This window comes from Pseudorasbora parva, chromosome 1 (genome assembly GCF_024679245.1).
Source record: "Pseudorasbora parva isolate DD20220531a chromosome 1, ASM2467924v1, whole genome shotgun sequence".
Taxonomy (NCBI): Eukaryota; Metazoa; Chordata; class Actinopteri; order Cypriniformes; family Gobionidae; genus Pseudorasbora; species Pseudorasbora parva.
Genome location: NC_090172.1, coordinates 66,483,604 through 66,508,144, shown reverse-complemented (window position 1 = coordinate 66,508,144; position 24,541 = coordinate 66,483,604). Strand labels below are relative to the sequence as shown.

At 40.9% G+C, this 24,541-nt stretch overlaps 2 protein-coding genes across 2 annotated transcripts in view; one reads left to right on the top strand and one right to left on the bottom strand.

Moving 5' to 3' along the window:
* LOC137080903 (uncharacterized) overlaps positions 1–24,541 on the top strand; it is a 470,496-nt gene that overhangs the window by 272,837 nt on the left and 173,118 nt on the right. The gene's annotated exons all lie outside the window — the stretch shown is intronic.
* LOC137073870 (uncharacterized) overlaps positions 13,163–24,541 on the bottom strand; it is a 76,532-nt gene continuing 65,153 nt past the window's right edge. The window contains exon 9 of the mRNA XM_067442610.1: positions 13,163–14,179. Within this exon, the coding sequence (XP_067298711.1) occupies positions 13,163–14,179 (1,017 nt within the window). The remainder of the gene's footprint in view (positions 14,180–24,541) is intronic.

The following is a 24,541-nucleotide window of genomic DNA, read 5'->3' as shown; positions in this document are numbered from 1 at the left end:
CAGGGGGGAAAGGGAGAGGTCTGATAAACGGCCACCTTGCTGAGTCTGAATGTAATGTCGGATTTGAAGGTATTTAAAGAAAAATTTAGGGGGGAAGTAAAATTTTTGTAGTAGCTGCTCGAAGGACATGAGTGTATCCAGGGCCGGCTCTAGCTCTTTGGTTGCCCTAGGCGAGATGGAGTTTTGCGCCCCTCCCCTCCCCTCCCCTCCCCTCCCCACTCACTTTTATCGTCTCTAATTCAGCACATGTCTGTTTTCCTAGGCCTACCCCTAACCGAGAAGCACTTATTTTTAAACACGTTCGACGCTTTATTTCCACTTTTCAAACATTTTCTCACTTTTTATAAAAAAATATATGCCTTTCCAATTTGATATGTGATGGGAAAAGGGAATAGAGCGAGTGTGGCAAAAGGCAGGATCGAACCACTGATCGATCTGCATCAAATCTTAATGCCGTGCGTCTTACCACTACACTACAGCCACTGTGAAGAATTTGGTGAACACAGCATATTTGTTTTTAATGTAAATAATATGGCATCTTTCATTAGGCTGCTCCAGTAAAAAAAAAAAAAAAAACGAGAGGCCGTATTTATTTCCTTCCGACGCCCACGTAGAGAGCGTTTGTACTTTTCATAAATAACGTGCATACGTTATCCATATTCATAACGAACTGGACTTTTGATATTTAAATGACATCCATGTAGGTTACTGTAGATTATTGTCAGTGAAGTTATGTTTGCAATACGTATAGTAATTATGTAGAAAACTAGCAAGTGATAGCTTAGTGACAATATTAATAATATTTATAAAATAAATATTAGTTGATAAGATTAATACTAAGTAATTTTATTTTGTTTGACAACTTATTGGCTGAGATAAGAAGACTAACCTCCATATTGGGCTTTCTTTCAATTTTCTTCCTTTCTTTTTTTCTCTTTTTCCTTCCCTGTGCATCCGCGGGGTTTAGACGCCTCATTTTTGATGAACGCGCAAGATGAGCACTTGCCTGACCTAACGCCTGAACTAATAATCAATAATCACCATCAATTCAATCTAATAATCAGGTTGATACGTAATAAAACGCAGTTTGTCTTTTTTCTTAGGTCTGTGAAAATTTTACAAGTACCAACAATCAGTGGATTAGAAGTCAATCTCTTTACGCAATTTATAGGAACAAAAGGTATTGCAGCGAGAGCTATACCTTGTATTTGTACTTCCTCTATTTGTCGCCAGGCAGGGGGAGAAATGCAATTTGATCGCCAAATCCACAACGAACGCAGCTGAGCTGCACAGTAATATAAATAAAAGTTAGGCAACTTGAGTCCTCCTTTTCGGAATGTCATAAATAGTGAATTTAGCTTGACCCGCGGTACTTTCCCTTTCCATAAGAACCTTGAGATGATTCTGTGGAGGTCCTTAAAAAAAGACTTTGGCAACACAGGAGGGAGTGCCTGAAACAGATATAAAAATTTTGGTAGAACAGTCATTTTGATGGAATTTACTCTGCCAATCAACGAAATAGGAAGAGATTTCCATCTATCTAAGTCCATTTCTACACTTTTAAGCAAAGGAGAATAGTTTAGATTGTAAAGCTGAGACAGATCTCTGGGTATTTGTAATCCTAAATACTGAAACTTATCTATATGGATTTATGTATTCTAGAAAATAATTCAAAAGCCCAACTATAATTTTTTCCATTCATTTTCCAAAATGTGAAGTGAGTGCAATAGGCCTATAATTTCCTGGATCACTTGATTCTTTACCTGGCTTAGAAAATGGAAGGATTCTTGCCCATTTCCACATGCTTGGTAAATTACCTTCATTCCACACTTTGTTAAACAGCTTAAGAACTTTCTCAAAAACTCTCCATAGGCTGTTCCATCACTCATGCACTCTTGAGGGGCGGTGCTGCATATTTTCCAGAAGTTTCCCAATGGTTAGCTCGCTGCTGCTAAAAAGCCGTTTTGATCTTTTCTGTCTTAATAACTAAGTTTGGACTGTTTTCAAGTGCAAAGCTGAACTTTTCTACAACACACAAGTGTAACAGACTTTATCTGATCTCGCATAATGTATCCATTTGATACGCACTGGCGCTCTTTATGTATATGTGTGTGCAATGTATTTTTCCCCTCGGGGCTTGCCGTAGATAGGTGGGTGCATGCGCACTTTTGGTGTACTGGAGTGTCGCGGGTTTTCAGGTGGGGGTTTTTACATGTGTGTCGGAGAATAAAGAAAGGAATGTTCAGACGGCTGTCGTTTATTGTTTTTCTTATGATAAAGTGTTTTTAGGCGAACCCTGCACGAACGCTCGGTCACATTGGTGGCAGCGGTTTTGTTTTGTTTATTTGCTTTGCGTGGCTCAGTGTTACGGCGTGTGTTTAACTAGTTAGTTTGCAGTTGAAAGTTCTTAGCCAAGTTAGCACGCGCGGGTTCAACATTGACGGCCATCATGTGGTATAAAGAGGAGGATGATTTTTATTCGAGAAGGGACCGCGAAAAGGTCAGCAGACACGTGAAAATTGAGCTACCGCCGCCGTTCTCCGGTGATGAGAAGCAGAGTTTTCTGTGCTGGACGCGGCAGTTCGAGGTTGCCGTCAGAGCGATCACGGAGGGAGACGGCGCTGCGTCACTTAATTATGAGCTGGTGAGGATTCTGCCGACACGTTTGGCCGGCGCGGCGTTTCTTCTGTGGGACAGTCTTCCTGCCACTGTTCAGGGTGACTATAAGACGGTGAAAGAAAGACTTAAAGAGGCTTTCGGACAGAGACAGTTTATGGATCGCTTTCGAGCCAGTTTATCAGCCCGCCCTCGGGCCCCGCGCGAAAGTCTGGAAGTGTATGCGGCAGAGATCAGCAGATTAGTGGACGAGGCTTTTCCTGAGTATGGTGACACGGCCCAAAGAGAAGAAAAGTTTCGTCGTTTCTTGGCTGGTCTAGATCCTGTGCTCAGAGCTAAATGTCATGAACAAGGAGCAACAGATTTAGAGGAGGCTGTGATAATCGCAGGTCGGTGTGAAAATGCCAGAGACTCAATAAAGACTGATTACATGCCTGTTAATGCTGCCTATGGTAATAATGAGGGAGGAGCAGTGGCTGCTGTTCACTCTGTGACTGATAATGGAGGGCTATACAGGGCAGTGGATAGATTAACGGAAGAAATGAGAGACATGAGAATGGAACTGATGCGCTTGGGTGACGAGAACCAAAGACTGAAAGCCAGAGCGAGTCCTAGAGCAATGGATGAGTGGAGTGGAGATCGCTCTCAGTCTAGTGGAATGTGCCAGTGTGTCTGTGGGGGTCGTGGATGCCAGTCACGTGTCTTTGCAGCACGGAGAGGTCGTTCCCCTGAGAGAAAATCATTCCAACAGCATGATGAGCACACATCAGGTATGGATGATCGTGGTTATAAAGACTCATACTCTGCTCGATCCCCTGCTAAACGTAGCCCTAGCCCCAGTCCTCGCAGATGGAACAGCTATGAGAATGACTCCAGAAAGCGGGGTGTGCGTTTCATGTCTCCTGGCAGAGTGGAGCGCCGCAGTGGGCCGGGAAACGGATTTTAGCTGATGTTGCGGCCCAAACACCAGCTATGCTGCCTGCGGGCCTTAAAATAGACAATGCTGATGATAATGACTCCATTTCAAAAGACATTAATGTGATTGCAGACGCTGGCCGTGATGGGCTAGTGTCATATGTGAGAGGGGCAATTGAAGGTGTGGAGGTTCAAATGTTAGTCGACTCCGGTTCCAGTGTATCTCTCATGAGTGCCGACTTCCGTATGTCAGTTCCAACACTTCGAAATCGTCCATTGAAAAAGGACTATGTGTCAGCCCGTGCTGTAAATGGACAATTGCTAGATACACTGGGCACCATCACAATAACATTTCAGCTGGGTACTGAGTCATGGCAGCATGTCTTTCATGTGCTAAGAGAGACCACACAGACTGTGTTGCTGGGTTGGGACTTCCTGTTGAAAAATCATGCTTTGATTGATCTCAGCCATGCTAAGCTACAACTGTGGGACATCTCAGTTCCTCTCCTTAGCAGCAGAGATTTCGTTCCAATGTGCTGCAATGTGTCGCTGGCCACCGCTATGAAATTACCACCCCTCACTGAGTCAGTTGTGGCAGTTAAAGTGTGTTCACCCAATGCAGCCCATATGGCGAGTGACTTTGTTGGCTATCTAGAACCCAATGTGGCGGATTCTTCCGGTCTAGTAGTTGCTCACACGGTGGCCACAGTTCACAATGGACTGACAAAAGCTCGAATTTTGAATCCTACTGGACAGGACATTTCGTTGAAACAAGGTATGCACCTGGGTGAGTTTTACTCAGTTGATGACTCCGATGTTCAACCGTTTCATGGTCCAGCCGATATAACTGCAGCGGCGGTGTCCAGAGTTGCGCCTCCTGTGTCGCTGGATGAGTCACCTATTTCGGAATCAGAGAGGGCTGCGCTTTCTGCATTGCTGCTGGAATACTGTGACATCTTCAGCTCCTCCAAACGGAATTCTGGTAGATGTACACTAGTGAAACATCGCATTAGAACGGGTGAGCAGGCTCCCATCAAACAGCGTGCTTATCGTGCATCCCCTGAAAAACGTGCTGAGATAGAGAAACAGGTGGCTGGCCTATTAGCGGATGGCGTCATTGAGGAGAGTTGTAGTCCCTGGGCGTCACCAGTTGTTTTGGTGAAAAAGAAGTGTGGCACATGGCGTTTTTGTGTAGACTACAGACGCTTAAACAGTGTGACTATTAAAGACTCTCATCCTCTACCCCGTGTGGATGACACGTTGGACGCATTAGCAGGTGCAGTGTGGTTCAGCACACTAGATTTCTCTAACGGTTACTGGCAGGTGGAAGTTGCAGAGGACGATCGTGAAAAGACAGCCTTTACGACAGGACAGGGCCTTTATCAGTGGCGATCCATGCCGATGGGGCTATCCAACGCCCCCGCCACATTTCAACGTTTGATGGAGCTGGTCCTCAGGGGGCTCCCGTGGCACATCTGCATGGTTTATCTCGATGATATTTTGATTTATAGCAAAACTTTTGAAGAGCACCTGTCAAGCCTGAAAGAGGTGTTTTTGAGAATCCAATCTGCTGGCTTAAAACTGAATCCAAGCAAATGTCACCTTGCCAGGGATCACGTGGTCTTTCTAGGCCATGTTGTTTCTCGAAAAGGTCTTCAGCCTGATCCAAAGAACACAGAGAAAGTCTTAAACTGGCCAATTCCCCATTCCCCTTCTGAGGTGAGAGCCTTTGTGGGACTGTGTTCCTATTACAGACGTTTTGTCAAGGACTTTTCTAAACTCGCTGCTCCACTAAATCAGCTTGTTGGGAAAAACGTGCCCTTTGTGTGGACTGCTGAGTGTGACGAATCCTTTAACCATTTGAAGAGCGTGTTGTCATCCGATCCTGTGGTAATATTGCCTGACTTCAGTGTGGCTTTTAAAATCTACACGGATGCTTCCAACTTGGCTGTTGGTGCAGTCCTTGCCCAGGACAGAGATGGACGTGAGCATGTGGTTGCGTACGCCAGTCGGGCATTGAATTCCACTCAGAAGCGTTGGTCCACCTTTGATCGTGAGTTGTGGGCTATTGTGTGGGCAGTGAGGGAGTTCAAGCATTACATCGGACTTGCCTCATTTACCATTATCACCGACCATCGACCACTCTTAGCGATTCGTCGTTTGTCCATCGACGATGATCCAACAGGAAGAAGAGGGAGATGGATTCTGGAGCTTGATCCATTGAATTGGGTCATTGTGCACAAAGATGGAAAACAGCACAAGAATGCTGATGCGCTTTCTCGCCGTCCTAATGCACCTAGCCCTAGCGAGGCAGAGGCCAGTGTTAATGAGGTACTGGAAGTGAATGTGGTGAGTTCTACTCAAAAAGACTACATTCAATATTCATCGGAAGTCACTGATTCTGCAGGAGATGTAACTGCTGTGAACTCACTTGACGATTCAAACAGTATGTCTTTCATGAATGCGTTGTCTCACAGTTTATCAGATATTAGGGAATTGCAGCAGGCTGACCCCGATATTGAGACTGTGTTGAGTTGGGTGACGCAATCCCAAAGACCATCAAGAAAAAAATTACAAGGGGCTTCTCAATGCTTACGCAAATTTTGGACTGAATTTAACCGTCTTTCTATCACTGATGGACTGTTATGCCGCACAGTTTTCTGTCCCCTCACAAGTAGCCCTGTAATCCAGATAGTTGTTCCCTCTGCTTTAAAATCAGACATTCTTTTGCAGTTGCATGGGGCCCCAGCTTCTGCTCATTTCTCTTCTGAGCGTGTGTGGGAACGAGCGAGACAATTCTGTTACTGGCCCTCCATGTACAGGGACATCAAAGCATGGTGTGAGCAGTGCAAAGCCTGTCAAACACGACGCAGTCCGATTCCAGCCCACTGTGCACCTATGGGTGGGTCCCAGTCAGTGCGTCCATTTGAAAGAGTGGCTATGGACATATTAGAGCTGCCGGTGACTTCGAAAGGAAACCGGTATGTGCTGGTTGTCGAGGACTATTTCACGAAATTTGTCAATTTATATGCTTTGCTCAATCAGTCGGCACAGACAGTGGCTCGTTGTCTGTTTGAGGACTATGTTCTGATTCACGGCGTTCCAGAGACTTTGCATTCGGACCAGGGTCGTCAGTTTGAGGCTGAGGTGGTTCAGAATCTCTGTCATCTGCTGAACATTAAAAAGACACGCACCACTTCCTACCATCCGAAGTCGGATGGTATGGTTGAGCGCTTTAATCGGACTTTGATTGATCAACTAGCTAAGACACTTTTGACCTATGGAGGGGAATGGGATGATTATGTGAAGCATGTGGCTTTTGCTTACAACACAACGACTCACTCCACCACTCGTTTCACACCTTACTTCTTGACCCATGGTCGTGAAGCACGGGTTCCTGCTGATGTACTGTTGCCCACTCGTGCACTTGACTCTCAGATGTCAGCATCACATGCTGAGTTTGTTTCCTCGTTGCTGACAAAACTGAACTCTGCCTTTAGCAGTGCACGGATGCACGGTGACGCAGCTCACGATCGTCAAAAACTGTACCATGATGCTGGCTTACGTCACCAACCTTATGATGTAGGTGCCATGGTGTGGCTCCACAACCCAGTAGAGAGCCGTATGAAGCTGGCACCGCATTGGAAGGGACCTTATAAAATTGCACAGGTCATGGACTCATGTGGGGAACAGGGACTGACCTACAAGATTGAAAATCCTTTTGACTTAGGTGAGAGGGCGCAGGTAGTACACTATAATAGGTTGCGGCCTTACACATTGCCTGTGTCTCCTCTGTCACAGAATCAGACACTGTCTAATGCTCGGGACTCACAGCCTGACTCTCTTTCCCTGGAGTCAGGAGTCTCTGGTGAAGAGGTGCGTGATTCTCCCCAGGAGGATCTGAGTGTTTTGCCTGACCCACCACGTTCAATTAGGTGGTCTGTACCAGACATGAGTAGAACGGGGAGGGTTCGTAGACCTCCTAGTCATTTAAATGACTTTGTTTTGTATTGAGATACCTGTATTTCTCTATGAATGAAGATTTGTTATATTGATGAGCATGTTATTGCTGGAAATTGTGCTTGTTAAACTTATCGGAAATATAAGAGAAAAAAGGTGCTTTGTTCTGTATTTCATTGTACATGGCTGTTTATTGTTATGCCTGTGAATGTTGTTATTCTGATATATAAACGGGGACGTTTATTTTGTAAGGGGGGGACGTATGTAACAGACTTTATCTGATCTCGCATAATGTATCCATTTGATACGCACTGGCGCTCTTTATGTATATGTGTGTGCAATGTATTTTTCCCCTCGGGGCTTGCCGTAGATAGGTGGGTGCATGCGCACTTTTGGTGTACTGGAGTGTCGCGGGTTTTCAGGTGGGGGTTTTTACATGTGTGTCGGAGAATAAAGAAAGGAATGTTCAGACGGCTGTCGTTTATTGTTTTTCTTATGATAAAGTGTTTTTAGGCGAACCCTGCACGAACGCTCGGTCACACAAGTTTATTGCTTTTGTCTGTCAGCTCCTAGTTCTGTAATTCGAATCAGATATGTGTTATTTGTGATGATAAAATGAGTGTGTGTATTAACATGCTTGTGAACTCCGAACTCTGTTTATTTTAAGATTATTCATTCAACGTTGATGCAGTGCCTCTAACCGGCCTTTTTGACCGCGTGTTTTTCACAGGTATGTGTTTTTGTCATGTTTTATGAATGAATTGTTATCTGAATTGAGTGTCAGTGATTAACACACGTGCTTATGCTCTCACATGTGCTGAGCGTGTATTTTCGCCATTTTAGATCTGTTTTCTTCCCTTTCTGTATATAATTTATACAAAATATGTCAAATATTGGTCACTTGAGTTTATACTTTCTTTATATTAACGTAATGTGATGAGTATTGAGAAGAATATATATTGTTTTATAGTCTATTTTCTTTAATGTATGTTTTATTAAGAATTTTGTCCACTATATGTTCACGATCACTAAATAAAATTATTTATTTTGAGCAGTTTCAAGTTGCTTCGCTACTGATTTTACATGCAACGTTGATGGACCGATCTAATCAGCCTTTTTGGCCGTGTGTTTTTCCTCAGGCCAATAAAAGAAACCTTGAGGACCATCCACCAGATTTCCTGATAAATTATTACCATCAAGATCAACACAGTCACATATATACAGGATAATGAAAAGTAACGAAAGGAAGAAGAGAAAGGAAGGGTTCAGAATGGCAATTTCGCAAACTTCCAGCAAAGAACAATATCACCTTATACAGGGTTACTAGTCTTAAACGCATCTAAATTTCGCTGGAATTTATACCTGCATGGGTTGCTTTGTGTTGAGTATAAAAGAATGCGTGTGAGTCCTCTCAGAGTGTTCTGTGAGCTGGAGCGCTCTCTCTCTGTTCTTCCAAGTGATCGTGTCTCCGATCCACGGGAAGTTTGAAGGTAGTTTGAGAGCGAATGCTGCCAGAAGGTGAGGAAGGTCTCCTTCAAAGTTGTGGAAGTTCCTTGACCGTTGAGATGGTGCTCAGTGCCTGTTTGCCTTTGTCCGAGGACTGAGTAGTGGAGCAGGGACTCCAAGGGAAACAAACAATGTGACTGCACCTCCAAGCCAGGGCCGAAGCCACATGGTGAGGGATGAGCCGGGTTCAGAGGACGGGAGGAAAGGTCCGAGGACGAGTAGAAAAGAACCCAAACTAAATGTTTCCATTGTCTTTTAAGACAACTAATCCACATCTCTCCTGGGTTGACCTGTTAGGCTGCACCCACACTTTTGAAAAAATCCTAAGAAATGCATACATATACAGTATGTATAACAAATATCTAATTTCATGAAAATTTTTTAAATGTAAATCTATTTTTTTTAAGTATAATTTTTTTATATAATAATTTATATATATATATATATATATATATATATATATATATATATATATATATATATATATATATTTTTTTTTTTTTTTTATTCCTGAATGTTTATTTAATGTTTACTAAAATTATATCAGGTTACTACTTGATTAAAAATGCATAAAATTGCTTACCGAAAACCGCACCAGACTTTTTGTTATTTTGAATTGCCTCGCTTGTACCTCCTCTTCAGATTGTCAATGTTTTCCTACATTTGATCCAGTCAAATGTTTATTCTATAGAAGGAAATAGCTTGCAAGCTGTTCTCCATACCACTTCCTACACTTTATGGTTCTGAATGGTTTTGTTAAATAATAATAAAAAAAAGGTTTAATCACCCCAAACTGACACTAAAGCGAGTGTTTCTTTGCGTGTCCGATGACACTTCCTCGTTGCCATTTTTAACATCTGAGTGAGCGTGTGAATCAGAGCCGATCCTGAACTCCCCGGGGCCCTAAGCAAAGGATCATCTGGGTCTGTGATAGTACTGGCTGAGACTGGATGTGGATCATCTGGGTCTGTGCTAGTACTGGCTGAGGCTGGATGTGGATCATCTGGGTCTGTGCTAGTACTGGCTGAGGCTGGATGTGGATCATCTGGGTCTGTGCTAGTACTGGCTGAGGCTGGATGTGGATCATCTGGGTCTGTGATAGTACTGGCTGAGACTGGATGTGGATCATCTGGGTCTGTGCTAGTACTGGCTGAGGCTGGATGTGGATCATCTGGGTCTGTGCTAGTACTGGCTGAGGCTGGATGTGGATCATCTGGGTCTGTGCTAGTACTGGCTGAGGCTGGATGTGGATCACCTGGGTCTGTGCTAGTACTGGCTGAGGCTGGATGTGGATCATCTGGGTCTGTGCTAGTATTGGCTGAGGCTGGATGTGGATAATCTGGGTCTGTGCTAGTACTGGCTGAGGCTGGATGTGGATCATCTGGGTCAGTGCTAGTACTGGCTGAGGCTGGATGTGGATCATCTGGGTCTGTGCTAGTACTGGCTGAGGCTGGAGGTGGATCATCTGGGTCTGTGCTAGTACTGGCTGAGGCTGGATGTGGATCACCTGGGTCTGTGCTAGTTCTGGCTGAGGCTGGATGTGGATCATCTGGGTCTGTGCTTGTACTGGCTGAGGCTGGATGTGGATCATCTGAGTCTGTGCTAGTACTGGCTGAGGCTGGATGTGGATCATCTGGGTCTGTGCTAGTACTGGCTGAGGCTGGATGTGGATCATCTGGGCCTGTTCTAGTACTGGCTGAGGCTGGATGTGGATCATCTGGGTCTGTGCTAGTACTGGCTGAGGCTGGATGTGGATCATCTGGGTCTGTGCTAGTACTGGCTGAGGCTGGATGTGGATCTTCTGGGTCAGTGCTAGTACTGGCTGAGGCTGGATGTGGATCATCTGGGTCTGTGCTAGTACTGGCTGAGGCTGGATGTGGATCATCTGGGTCTGTGCTAGTACTGGCTGAGGCTGGATGTGGATCATCTGGGTCTGTGCTAGTACTGGCTGAGGCTGGATGGGCGGTGTGTGTTTAGCTTGACTGTTCATTCTGAAAACTGCGTCCTCTCGCTATATTTTTATTTTTGTTGTAATTATTATGCTCCTTGTAAAAGTAAAATACAATAAGTTTGTATCTGTAATTGCGAACCAGATGGGTCATTCAGTGAACGCCTGTGGCTCGACGGCAGGAAAAACAATCCAAACAGTCACGATTTTTAAACTTTTTCATCATTAATAAAAGATATTATTATAAAATGTAGGCTGTCAATAAGGAGGAAAGAGGGGCAGTGTCTCTTCAAAAAAACAGAAAGAGACAATACATAATATTTCAAAAATAAATCAACGTAAATGTATATAAAACATTATAAACACGCATGTTTTTTATACTTCTTAATGTAAAGTAACACTGTCCAACAGCGACACCCGCAGGTGAAGTTAGCGGGTTTCCTGATCCCATAAAATTAACACACCTGCCAAAGTCACGCTATAATTGGATGTTGGAGAACATAGCGTGGCATGGGGACGTAATGACGTGCCATAATCGATCTATGTTCTAGCACATGTAAAACGGGAACATGAACGGAGTACTCTAAAAGCAACTCATGTAAACACCTTAATCAGAATATTGTCTTATTCAGAATAAGGTCAATAATTAGATTACTGCTGTCCATATAAACGTAGTCAGTGATTGATGCGCTTTGACACGAGGGGGAGGCGGGGCCTTGAGTAAATTGCGGGGCCCTACGCAGCTTGCGTAGTGAGCGTATAGGGCTGTTCGGCTCTGGTGTGAATGATTCAATGACTGACTACATGATCAGTGTGTTGCCAGGTGCTCAGCAGTGGCGTAGGCAGAAAATGGATGATGGGTGCCTCTAATAGTGTGGGTGGGCCGCCGGAATAATTTGCATTACCCCCTAATTATGGGGGGATTCAAAATAAAAATCCTATTAAAACAAATAGCAACTCAGCAAAAAGTAGGCTATTCCTCATATGTTGGACCTTTTATTGTCTATTGACTTTTAATATAGTCTATTCTGCATGTTGATGCCTTCTCAAGCCCCCATATGAGCTGTGTTTGTGATGTCTGAATGCGGCGCGCAATTTTTTTTAAAATTCCGCTAGCTGCTACTAGCTAGTATAAATAATAATAAATAATAATTATTAAAAATAAATAATAATTGTTTCCCTGGATCTGACAGGGTGGACAAGCTGTCAATCTGGGTGGGCACAGGCCCATCCTGTCAGATCCACCCGTAGCTATGCTAATGGTACACAGGATCATCTAATCATAGTCATCTACCTAATACAATCAATCCTACATAACAGGAAAACATTACGAATGACTAACCCGAGATGGAGGAGGATTTTTGGTCCTGTGTTTCTCGAGAATACGGTAAATACAGTAAATGGACGGTAAATATCCCAGACGAGCCCCCAAATCTGTTAAATTTCAGGTAGACTATCCGGTGGCAGCAGTGCAAAATATTAGGAGAATGATCAAGCAGACACAGACACAGTTTGATACTATAACATTAGGTTTATTAAGGAAGAAGGGTCATATTTATACACAAGATAAAGCAGAATCACCAACAATGTCCAAACCATCCAATCAAAGTACTCAAAGATCAACCCCTGATATATAAGGCATATTAAGAAATATAGTAATAAAGTGAGATCAAACAAGGGCAGTCTTACATTATGATTACAGTTTAATTGTTGCTTAACTCTTCGTCTTGTGTTGTGACAGTTGACAGTATACTTGCAAATATAACAATCAGTTATTTCCATTCTTTTACATAATATACATTGGTATGTACTTATCAGTTAATACAAATCCAGGTAAATAATTATACACCAGTATTTGAACTACACTAAATAAAAAGTAACAAGAAGCATATCATAAAAAAATAAATAAAAAAAACCTCAATCATTGCATAATAATCAAGCATAGCATCAGCTCTGGCAGGTCACGTTAGTCAAGCTCGCATCACCTGACTGTCAGCTGATCACATCTAGACATTCTAAATTCCTTAATAATTTCATACCTTTAATATCTGCAATACATTATGTTGGTTCTGTTCTGTTTACCCCGCTCTTATCCATACTAGGCTGTCCAGAACAGTCAATCAATCATCTTGACGATTGAACTGAATTCTGCAGAACTCTTTTTCTTCACTCAAATCAGATTAGTCAGTAAGATGATGGACACGCCTCTGACTGGTCTCATATATATGTATTAAGTTCCTCTTTTGCTTCTTTAATTTCCTTCAAGACATTCTGAAGCTCATTGTGAGTTTTTCTCATCTCAGCAATGGCCTTGAGTTTACTGGATTTTACCTTTTCTGAATCATCTGTTTTCCAGTGCTGTCTCATCTCATGAATCTCTCTGGAATCCATCACTATGAAGGCAATGTCAGCAATGACTAAGAGTCCACTTAACACACCTGAGACTGCAGCTACTGTTCGCACAATTTTGGCAGCCTGAACAGCAATTCTGGCTACATTTGACAACATGCCAAGAGTTATTATTACATAACCTGCACTTTTGCCTGCACCCTGCACCATCTGGACATTATCAGAAGATGAGTCGCTGGCAAAGTCTTGGAACTTAGACAGCTTTCTCAGTAGCCTTCTCACATCACTCAGTGGACTGAGAAGCTTTAAGCTTACCAGTTTATATTTCTTCTCAATCTGTTGAAGGCATTTTTTGAATGATTTTTGTTTGACTGTATTGGTAATGTTGGAGGCAGCACCTGTTACACCACCAGCAACTCCAACTCCAATACCAACAGCTGTTACAATCAGAGACGCTCCAAAAGTGAACGGTGCCAGAATTGCACCAACCACTGCAGTTATTCCACCAGCTGTCCCAATCACTGCTCCTGAGAGACTCCCTGCTGTGGCACTGTAATGTGTCTTCTCTAGTGAATCTGTTGTTTTCCCCCACTCACTAACTAAGGTCTCCAAGTCTTTATAGTGTTCTTTGTAGGCCTTATCAAAGGTCTTGATGGACTCCTCCAAGCGTTGTCGAAGTTTCTCTGGAAAAATCTTGTTTCTCTTCACGGCTTCTCTCAGGAATGGTTTTGCTAGAATCTCATCAGCTGAAGGTCTGTCTTTAGCGTCATGGCTGAGTATTTCTTTGATTAATTTGCGTAGTTCTTCAGAGTACCTTGTTGAGATGTGAGGAGTGGTTCCTTTAATGCTGGAGTCAAGTCGTGAGCGACGCTCCACTGTATCTGACTGTGGAGGAAAATAAAGGAAATTCTTCTGATAGAGGAAACCAAGCTTTTAAAACACTGAATCAAAAGAACCAAAAATGAGTCACTGTTCAAACCACTGCACAACACCACATGCTGGTGACAACTACTGGCCGAAACGGTGTAAAAGCAAAGATAACATGCTAAAAATACCTTTTAAAAAGCCAAGTGTAAATGATTTCATGAAGGTTTAAACTGTTTAGTCATCTTAAAAAAATAAATAAATAATTAATTAAAGCTGCAAGCTGCATTTAGCGGGGTTCAAGCATTTAAGGCCTTAAACAGTTAAAGCTGCCCTAGAATGATTTGAAACAATATGTTAAATTGTTCTCTGATATCTACATAGAGGGTATTTGGCTTATTTAAGGGCAAAAATTGTCCAGATACAGTTTTACAGGTCCATTTACAACCCTATAAATTGTCCCTACACTCTCAGAAAAAAAGGTACAGTTCTGTCACTGGGGCGGTGCCCTAAGGTACAAAAGTGAAAAGGTACATCTTTGTACCTTACTCACCCCTAAATGGTTCATATTAGTACCTTAAAAGGTACATATCAGTACTTTAAGAGTGCAAATTAGTACCTTAAAGGTACATAGTAGAACCTTAAAGGTACATATTAGTACCTTTTTGGTTTTGTACCTTAGGGTACCGCCCCAGTGATAGAAATGTACCTTTTTTTCTGACAGTGTAGGATGTAATGCTCTGTTTTTGCCTTATTTGGAATGGTAATGAATATTAATGTTGTGCTCTGATTGGCTTATTTCAGCAGCTCACAGCAGTTCAGCGAAGTGGCTCGATAGTCCTGACAGAGCACAGACCGACACAATGAGATTTTAAGCAAAACATCTCAAATGGAGATTGATAAAATGCAGCTTACTTGTTTATTGGTGTTTTCAAATCATCTGCGCACGAGAAAGAACTCGCCTTCGTGCAGTTGCCAGATTTCAGTAATTTAATCCCCCAAACAGAGCTTTTGATAAAAAACCTGTATGATATCCAGTGTTATACCTAAACATGTCCAATCTGGCAACCACATGCACGCAAGCTCTCTCTCGCGTGCCGGTGAACTGAAAACACCAATAAACAAGTAACCTGCATTTTATTAATCTCCATTTGAGATGTTCTGCTTAAAGTGTGTCATTCAGTCTATATTTTAGACTTGTCTTTTTTTGTCAATGATATTGCATGTTTATATAACGTTAGTCACAATGTAGGCTAACATTACACAGTGACTGTGATGTAGCCTAATCTGAAATACAAATAGGTATAAACATCATAGGAAACACCATACTTCAGTTCTCAAAAATATGAATATATAACTTATATTTTCTCTAAATGAATAGACTTGTCAAATTAATAAATTTTTATCTGTGGGAAGGGTAGAAAAGTCCTCAGGTCTCCTGAACAGCCTTGAACATGACATGTCCCTGCGAGCAGCTTGTTTACCTGATGATTCGCTTCATTTCCGCCTGACAATGCACATGTTTGGACAGATGCAAATGTTGGGGGCGTGCATATAAATGATCCCCAATGCTTGCGTCACTGTTGGGTTTATGTTGAGAAGCACTTATTTTTCCGTTGTTATGGATTCACGAGATTTACATAAGAAGTATGAGGCAATTATGTTTGAGACTCACTGTATGTGATGTCCATGTACTGGACTCTTATTATTACACCATGGCAAGGTTAATTCAATTTTTCATACTAGGGCACCTTTAAGATCTTTTGATTTAAGGCATTTAAGCATTAAATTAATTAAAACTGAGAGATCAGATTAAATGAAGATCTGTGCAATCACTGAGGAGTTAAAGGCTTTCGGGGACACCTGGTCTAGGCCACGTATTGAAATGACCCAATTATAGCCATCCAAATGCAAATGTAAGTCATTTTGGATAATTATTGACCTGTCAGAATTAGCAGATCTAACAAATCATTTAAACATTATATGATAATAGAATCAAAAGACCATTTACAACCAATACAGGAAATTTACCATAGAAAACGCATGATTTTCAAAGCTTTTATAGTTATAGCGCCACCCGTGGGCGTCGGAACTATTGTGTGTGGGTGGGACAAGACCTACCCACTTTTTAAGACCAATGATATTGGACCCACTCACTTTTATAGTCTCTAATTCAGCACGTATTTTTACCTACCCTTAACAGAGAAATTATTAAACATATGTTAAATGCTTTATTTCCCCTTTTCTAATATTTTCTCCTTTTTAATTTAAAATAAGTGCCTTTCTGATCTGATATGTGATGGGAAAAGAGTGTGGCAAAAGGCGGATTCTAACCTCTGATCGATTAGTGTCAAAACTTGATGCCATGCATCTTGACTCTACACTTTAGCCACAGTAAATAGCTAGGTTATTTCTGTAATTTTGTCTGGACCAATCAATCGTTTAGTAAACGGCACTTTTTCTATTTGAACACGGAGCATAATAAACATGCAACTTGTTCATTATCATTATCTGTGAAACTGTTGATTTCTATGGCAGTTAAATTAATATAGTTTTTTATTAGGCTATTGTATTGACTGCTTTGAGGTCTTTTATTGATATAAGCAAAGGATATGGCCTCAAACGCACCATAATGCAGGAAATCACATCTACGAAATAGGGGTCGAACGACTTCCGTTTTTTTAAAGTCGACATTTATGTGATGAAAGTCGAGTCGATGTCGAATAGTTGATGATGACGTCATTAATGAACAAATAAGCCTGAACCTCGAGCTGAGACGCAAAGATGGATTTTCTTGTGCCTAGGACAGCTAAGGAAAATGACACAGCGCTGCCCATAAGGCTATTCCTACATGACAGCTTTTGTATCAGTTCTTTTGTCTTATGGTCGTTATATTTCTCACAAATTTCTGTTTTTTTCTGAATAAGATACAAATAAGTAGCACAATAAAGAGTACATGTATATGAATGCATTAGTGACTGATTGCATATGATTTAATTCTACCTGGCAGCGTCTTCTATTCTAATAGTGAAGCTGTGAGTTTTAGTTATCAAGAAATATATGCTAGAACTGTTCAGCTTCTAAGCTATTTTAAAGATAAATCACAGAACAGTGTTGATAATAATAAATTTCTGCGCTCCTGAATGATGTGTGATCACCTATGTGTGTGCGTTGCAATGCAGCACGCATTAGTTTAGCGTGATGATTAACTTACGTGTACAATAAGCCTGCATTCTCCCGATCAATTTTGAGCATCCAGATGGTATAATCAAACATGTCTTGTGGAGAGCTCTCAGAGTATGCATTTATTTGTCATTTTAACTGTTGAAAGCAGAACTTGACGTCGACTAGTCGCTGGCCTATAGAGGCGCAACACGATAAACAATTCCTGACACGCAGGCTTAAAGCGTCATGACAGAGCATTAAGGTCGACTAGTCGGTGCAACCCCTACTACGAAATAAAAAAAATCGTGGTGGAGAATCCCCAGACCCCCGCAAAAAAAATTACCCCACCTATAATATTTTTCACCAGCCACTACTGGGACCCATCCACTTTTTATTTGCTTCTGACGCCCATGGTGCCACCTATGGACCGATCTCCATAAAAGTTTGAATGCATGTTTAGAGTTATATGTCACATGTACTTGTCACATACATACAGGGAGTGCAGAATTATTAGGCAAGTTGTATTTTTGAGGATTAATTTTATTATTGAACAACAAACATGTTCTCAATGAACACAAAAAACTAATTAATATCAAAGTTGAATATATTTGGAAGTTTAGTTTTTAGTTTTAGCTATTTTAGGGGGATATCTGTGTGTGCAGGTGACTATTACTGTGCATAATTATTAGGCAACTTAAAAAAAAACTAATTTATACCCATTTCAATTATTTATTTTTACCAGTGAAACCAATATAACATCTCAACATTCACAAATATACATTTCTGACATTCAAAAACCAAACAAAAACAAATCAGTGACCAATATAGCCACCTTTCTTTGCAAGGACACTCAAAAGCCTGCCATCCATGGATTCTGTCAGTGTTTTGATCTGTTCACCATCAACATTGCGTGCAGCAGCAACCACAGCCTCCCAGACACTGTTCAGAGAGGTGGACTGTTTTCCCTCCTTGTAAATCGCACATTTGATGATGGACCACAGGTTCTCAATGGGGTTCAGATCAGGTGAACAAGGAGGCCATATCATTAGATTTTCTTCTTTTATACCCTTTCTTGCCAGCCACGCTGTGGAGTACTTGGATGCGTGTGATGGAGCATTGTCCTGCATGAAAATCATGTTTTTCTTGAAGGTTGCAGACTTCTTCCTGTATCACTGCTTGAAAAAGGTGTCTTCCAGAAACTGGCAGTAGGACTGGGAGTTGAGCTTGACTCCATCCTCAACCCGAAAAGGCCCCACAAGCTCATCTTTGATGATACCAGCCCAAACCAGTACTCCACCTCCACCTTGCTGGCGTCTGAGTCGGACTGGAGCTCTCTGCCCTTTGCCAATCCAGACACGGGCCCATCCATCTGGCCCATCAAGACTCACTCTTATTTCATCAGTCCATAAAACCTTAGAAAAATCAGTCTTGAGATATTTCTTGGCCCAGTCTTGACATTTCAGCTTGTGTGTCTTGTTCAGTGGTGGTCGACTTTCTGCCTTTCTTACCTTGGCCATGTATCTGAGTATTGCACACCTTGTGCTTTTGGGCACTCCAGTGATGTTGCAGCTCTGAAATATGGCCAAACTGGTGGCAAGTGGCATCTTGGCAGCTGCACGCTTGACTTTTCTCAGTTCACGGGCAGTTATTTTGCGCCTCCACACGCTTCTTGCGACCCTGTTGACTATTCTGAATGAAACGCTTGATTGTTCGATGATCACGCTTCAGAAGCTTGGCTATTTTAAGACTACTGCATCCCTCTGCAATATATCTCACTATTTTTGACTTTTCTGAGCCTGTCAATTCCTTCTTTTGACCCATTTTGCCAAAGGAAAGGAAGTTGCCTAATAATTATGCACACCTGATATAGGGTGTTGATGTCATTAGACCACACCCCTTCTCATTACAGAGATGCACATCACCTAATATGCTTAATTGGTAGTAGGCTTTCCAGCCTATGCAGCTTGGAGTAAGACAACATGCATAACGAGGATGATGTGGTCAAAATACTCATTTGCCTAATAATTCTGCACTCCCTGTATAGCCTATTTTTGAGAAGATCTAATCATTCATTTAGGAGTTTAAGGCTTTTGGTACACTTGGTCAAAGTCACATATTGATATGACCCTATTATAGCCATCCAAATGCAAATGTTTTTGTTTTTGTTTTTTTTGGATAATTATTTACCTAGAGAGTCAGAATAAGGAGATCTAACAAATGATTAGAACATTATATGATAACACATGGACAAGACCATTAACAGCCAATACAAGCAATTTACAATAGGAAATGCATGGTTTAAAGGCTTTTTAACAGTTATAGCACCACCTATAGTCCTCACATGTCCTCAGATATATACATGGGGCCTTGGACCAAGACACTGCATACCAATTTTCAAGCCAATCGGAAGCCTAAAGGCCCACAATCAGACCCATGTCAAATCAAAGGGTTTGGTTTATAATCTTTCAGACATAACAAACCTAACTTATAGCTTTCAGGTGTTTAAAATATGAAACAGCCCTATTTTGAAAATATCAAAATTTGACAAATGAGATTGTTGGACAAAAAAAGGTTATTCCTGTAATACAGAACACCTGGAAGGCAATAACACATGTGGAGAAGGCCATTTCTATGGATATGGAAAGTAAAGACAGAAAATAGAAGCATAAAGCTAGATCTGCAGGAAATAAGGTTAGATATAAAATTAAAAATTTTAAAAATGACTAAAAACACCTGGTCGAACCAGGTCAGGCCATGAAGGATTAAACTGGGTGACATGAGAAAATATGGTTTTGCCACTTGAATTGAGCAGAAGCAGAAAAAAAATTGTCAATATCTGACTAAGAATACTGTTTTTAAGCTCCAAGCCTGAAAATGAGTTATGGTAAATTTGGACATATATTGCAATTCAGAATATGGTAAAACTAAAGCCTGGATTTGTTATTAGAGCTCGAAAATATGTCAGGTATTATATTATGGATTATATTTTAAACAATATAACTGACTTGTAATATTGATCTGCTCTGGTTCTTTATGGTAGGGAAATCAATAAGCTACATCGTTGGACCCATACAGAAGGTAGCGTGGGGAGAGGTTACAAAGTAATGATAGCTTCTAATAATTTTAATATCAGAACATCAAGTCCTTTGTCTAGGTATAGTTTAAGACCTGACGGTTCTGAAAACGAAAAAGATCAAATGAAATCAAACATCTGGAATTTTGGAATTGGAAAGTTTGAATACAGAAGGAATGAGGAAGTAAAATATTTGTGGATCACAGCAAAAGAGCAGATCAGTTACCTTAGTATGTTCGACCATTGTACTGTGAAAACGCCTGGGACAGTTTTTAGCCCAAATCGAAGATGTTTACATATAGAAGAACATTTTTTTGTACATTAAAGGATTTAATGAAAATAGGACAAGAAAAACAAGGTAGCGAGACAGGCTGGGATGCTATCAGTACAATAACGCCAGGGGCTCCTTTGATGATGATAGCGAAAAATCAAATAATGAAGAAATGTGCATTTTCTTTGTTAATAAAGAGTCAACAAGAACTAGGAGGAATGTTTGATCTAGTCGATGACTACCTCGACGGCCTTTCAATGGGTCATAGTTTCTTATTTTTTGCTGAATTTTCATCTAAATTGGTAAGGCCATATGGAGGAAATTTGTTTACCATATACTGGAGATTGCAGAAAAAAAAGCCATTCTGTGGGTGCTCGATAATGTTAAGGAGTTAGCTGTCTCTGTAAGGGACTTGTTAATGAAACATTGGTACTACATTAAGATAGCCGCAATTTGCCTCTCTATTATCTTCACAATAATAGTAAGTGTAATCATGATCATCAAATTTTCCAAATTGAGCTTGGCCTGTAGCCGACTTTGGAAAGTTAATAGATCAGTAAAAGACCGGAAGACACTTCTCTCATCAAGCGAATAAGAATCAGATGAAGAGGCCTGGAACTGTAGTTCCCGCTATACGAGAGGCCCCAGATATCATATAAGAAGTGACAAGTTCAGGTTTAAAGACCTTACCACAAAATTGAAGGTAAAAGAAACACGTGTGTGTCTGTAATAACAAAGTCTTGACTAACCTTACCTACTCCAAATTGCAACAGCAGCCATTACAAAAAACAATGGCTTACAATTATTCAAACACTTGATCTTATTGGGTATGCGGTGCTAACGGGAACATGGATTTAGTGAGTGTAATTTGTATTAATATATGGTTGATTATGTACTGGCTCTCTGAATTTTTCTAGAATCACCGCAAACAATTCATTCTAATGTGTTTGAGTCTAGGACTTTTCAACATATTGAACGATTGTTCTTTAGTTCTAATTTTAGTAACTCAGCTGTTGCGTAGTGCCAGAGATGTTAAACTATTTGGCCAAAGAGGCATTTTTGCAGTAATGATTTTTGCCAATGCAATCTTTGTATACAAATTTTACAAAATGTTACATTACCATTAATTGGGTAAAATACGTAGGAATAGCAATTGCTATCCTGACGTGTATTTTTCTGATCACATTAAGTTATCAGGGAAATTACATATTAGGACCTCTTGTGAGAAAGCTGGCTGTGTTGTATTTTCTAGAGGAGCTAGAGTTATTTATGCTCTCAATAATTGTGGGCGTAAATGGCCATTATGTGGCGCAAGAAATATAACCCAATGATTAGTATTATCAGATTAGAGGTGGACTGGTGTATTGCAATTAAAGTTGTGCATGATATGAATGTTTTTATAATTTTAAATGTTTATACTCCATATGATTGCTATAAAAATGAAGATGAATATATGAATAGATTGGCATTTTTAAACTCCTACATTAAGGAATGTACATATGCAAATATATTTGTGATGGGTGATTTGAATGCAGACATCTCTGATGATAAATCTATCTTTGGTCAGCACTTGGTGCAGTTCTGTCATGACAGTAAACTGGTTCTCTCCAGCATGAAATTACTGCCTGTAGATAGTTATACTTACATCAGTGAAGCATGGCACACAACATCCTGGCTGGATCATGTAATCTGTACAGCTGATGCTCATGAAAGTCTGGAAATAGTTGAAATTTTGTATGGGTTGGCTACCACTGATCACTTACCTGTCTCTATGACGATAAATGTTAATAACCTACCTGACTGTAGCAGATCGATAGAAGTTGGCGTCAATGGGGTTAGAGTGAATTGGGCTAAACTAGCAAAAGAAGATGTCTTATTTTATTGTGGGAGGACAGATGTTCTCTTAAAGGAAGTACACCTACCCAGGGATGCTATTTTATGTTCAAATATTAACTGTGATGATGACATTCATTGTAATGACCTATGTAAAATGTACAATAGTATGGCTAATAGTATGTAGATAATAGTAGATAATAGTATGGTAGCGCTATACATAAGGCTAGTAGACCTTTACAGAATCATTCCAGAAAGGCTAAGAATAACAAGCCTGGTTGGACCAAGTATGTAGCTGACCATCAAGAAGCCGCTAAGACGGCTCATAGAGCCTGGGTTATAGCTGGTAGACCCAGACAGGGGCCAGACTTAGAGCACAAGAAACTTACCAATGCCAGATATAAATATGCAGTGCGCTTTGTTGGGAAGCATGAGCAAGTCTTAAAAGCTCATTCTATGGCTGAAAACTTGCTTGGTAATAATGTCACTGAGTTCTGGAAAGAGGTAAAAGCTACAAATAGGGCCAAAGCTGTACTGCCATGCCACATTGAAGGGGTATCTGGTGCAGACAATATAGCAGAGCGGTGGAGGCAGCACTACGAAGCTCTGTTTAATTGTATCAAAAGTGAGCCCTATTGTGTGAGCAAGTTAAATGAGGAAGTGATTCATTTTACTCCCAATGAGGCTTATAATGCTATAGAGCAACTAGCTGATAACAAAGCTAGTGGCAAGGATGACATCACTGCGGAACACCTTAAGTTAGGTAGCCCCAGAGTAGCAGCTCTGCTGTCCATTTGCCTCACAGGTCTGATGACACATGGTATACTGCCAGACACCATGCTAACAGTCATATTAGTGCCAATCATTAAGGACAAGGCAGGTAAAATAGGGAGTTTGGACAACTATAGACCCATCCACGAGGACTAGATGGAGAATGGTGCCGAGTTGGCTTTATCTCCTCAGGTGCTGATGGGAATGGACAGAGCCCCGAGAACCAAGAGCTCATTCCGTTGGATGCCCATGCGCAGGGCATGGTATCAGGAGACGGCAAAGAATCTGTTGGCACAGTACGGGAATCTTGTGATCGGGTTCTTCTGTAAAGAGAGTGGTACTAGGTATCGTTTCATGAGTGTTGTCTGGATTATATAATTCCGACTGTATATGTTGTTAACATTAAAATGGATAAGTTGGATGTAATATACCCTAGAAATGAATATAACAATAAGGGAAATTAAAGTGTTTTTTTTAGTTCAAGAGGGGGTGTAAGGGAAGATCATAATATAAATATTAAGAGGTATTGTGAACTTACAAATACACTTCCAGATACACACACACACACACACACACACACACATTTGAGACACAACCCAAAGCCAAGAGGAAGGAAGGGAAGGAACAATGTCCAAAAAAGGCATTAACCTGAAGAAACCACCATCCGCCAACGCAAGTCACCTGACAGCTCTAGCAGCCCTAGTTCCTCTGGAAAAAAACCCGAAGGAACTGCATAGAGATCAATGCAGAGTATTCAGTATAAATACCTCTGTTCTTTGTCTGTTCGGTGTGCATCTTTTGATTTGATTGATAGGTGTATCCTCGTGGAGAAATTGGTTCTCTACGAGTATTTGCTCAAATTGCTCTGCTGTATTATTTTAACTTGAATTGCTCTGATGAGAACAAGTTATTTTTTACATCTATTGCTTGGAACTGCATACAAGATAATTAGCCTTTATATTCTTCCACTCATACAAGACTGCCCTGTTGAGATGGGAATAGCTCAAGTATTTTAATCTGTAACCTTTTGATATTTTGCTAATATATTGATCATTGTGTAACCAGTATTTTTATCTTTTGTTTAAATAAATTTTTATTTTTATAAATACAAAGTACTGTTCAGTTTTTACTTCAGCTTATAAAGACAATTCTGTAAGAATAGAAAGAACATTATAGTGCATCTTACAAGGCCAAGGTCAACTAACCTACCTGAAGAGAATCTGCTGGAAGGGTAAGCATGAAATCATTCAAAGGGTTGTTGACTGATTAT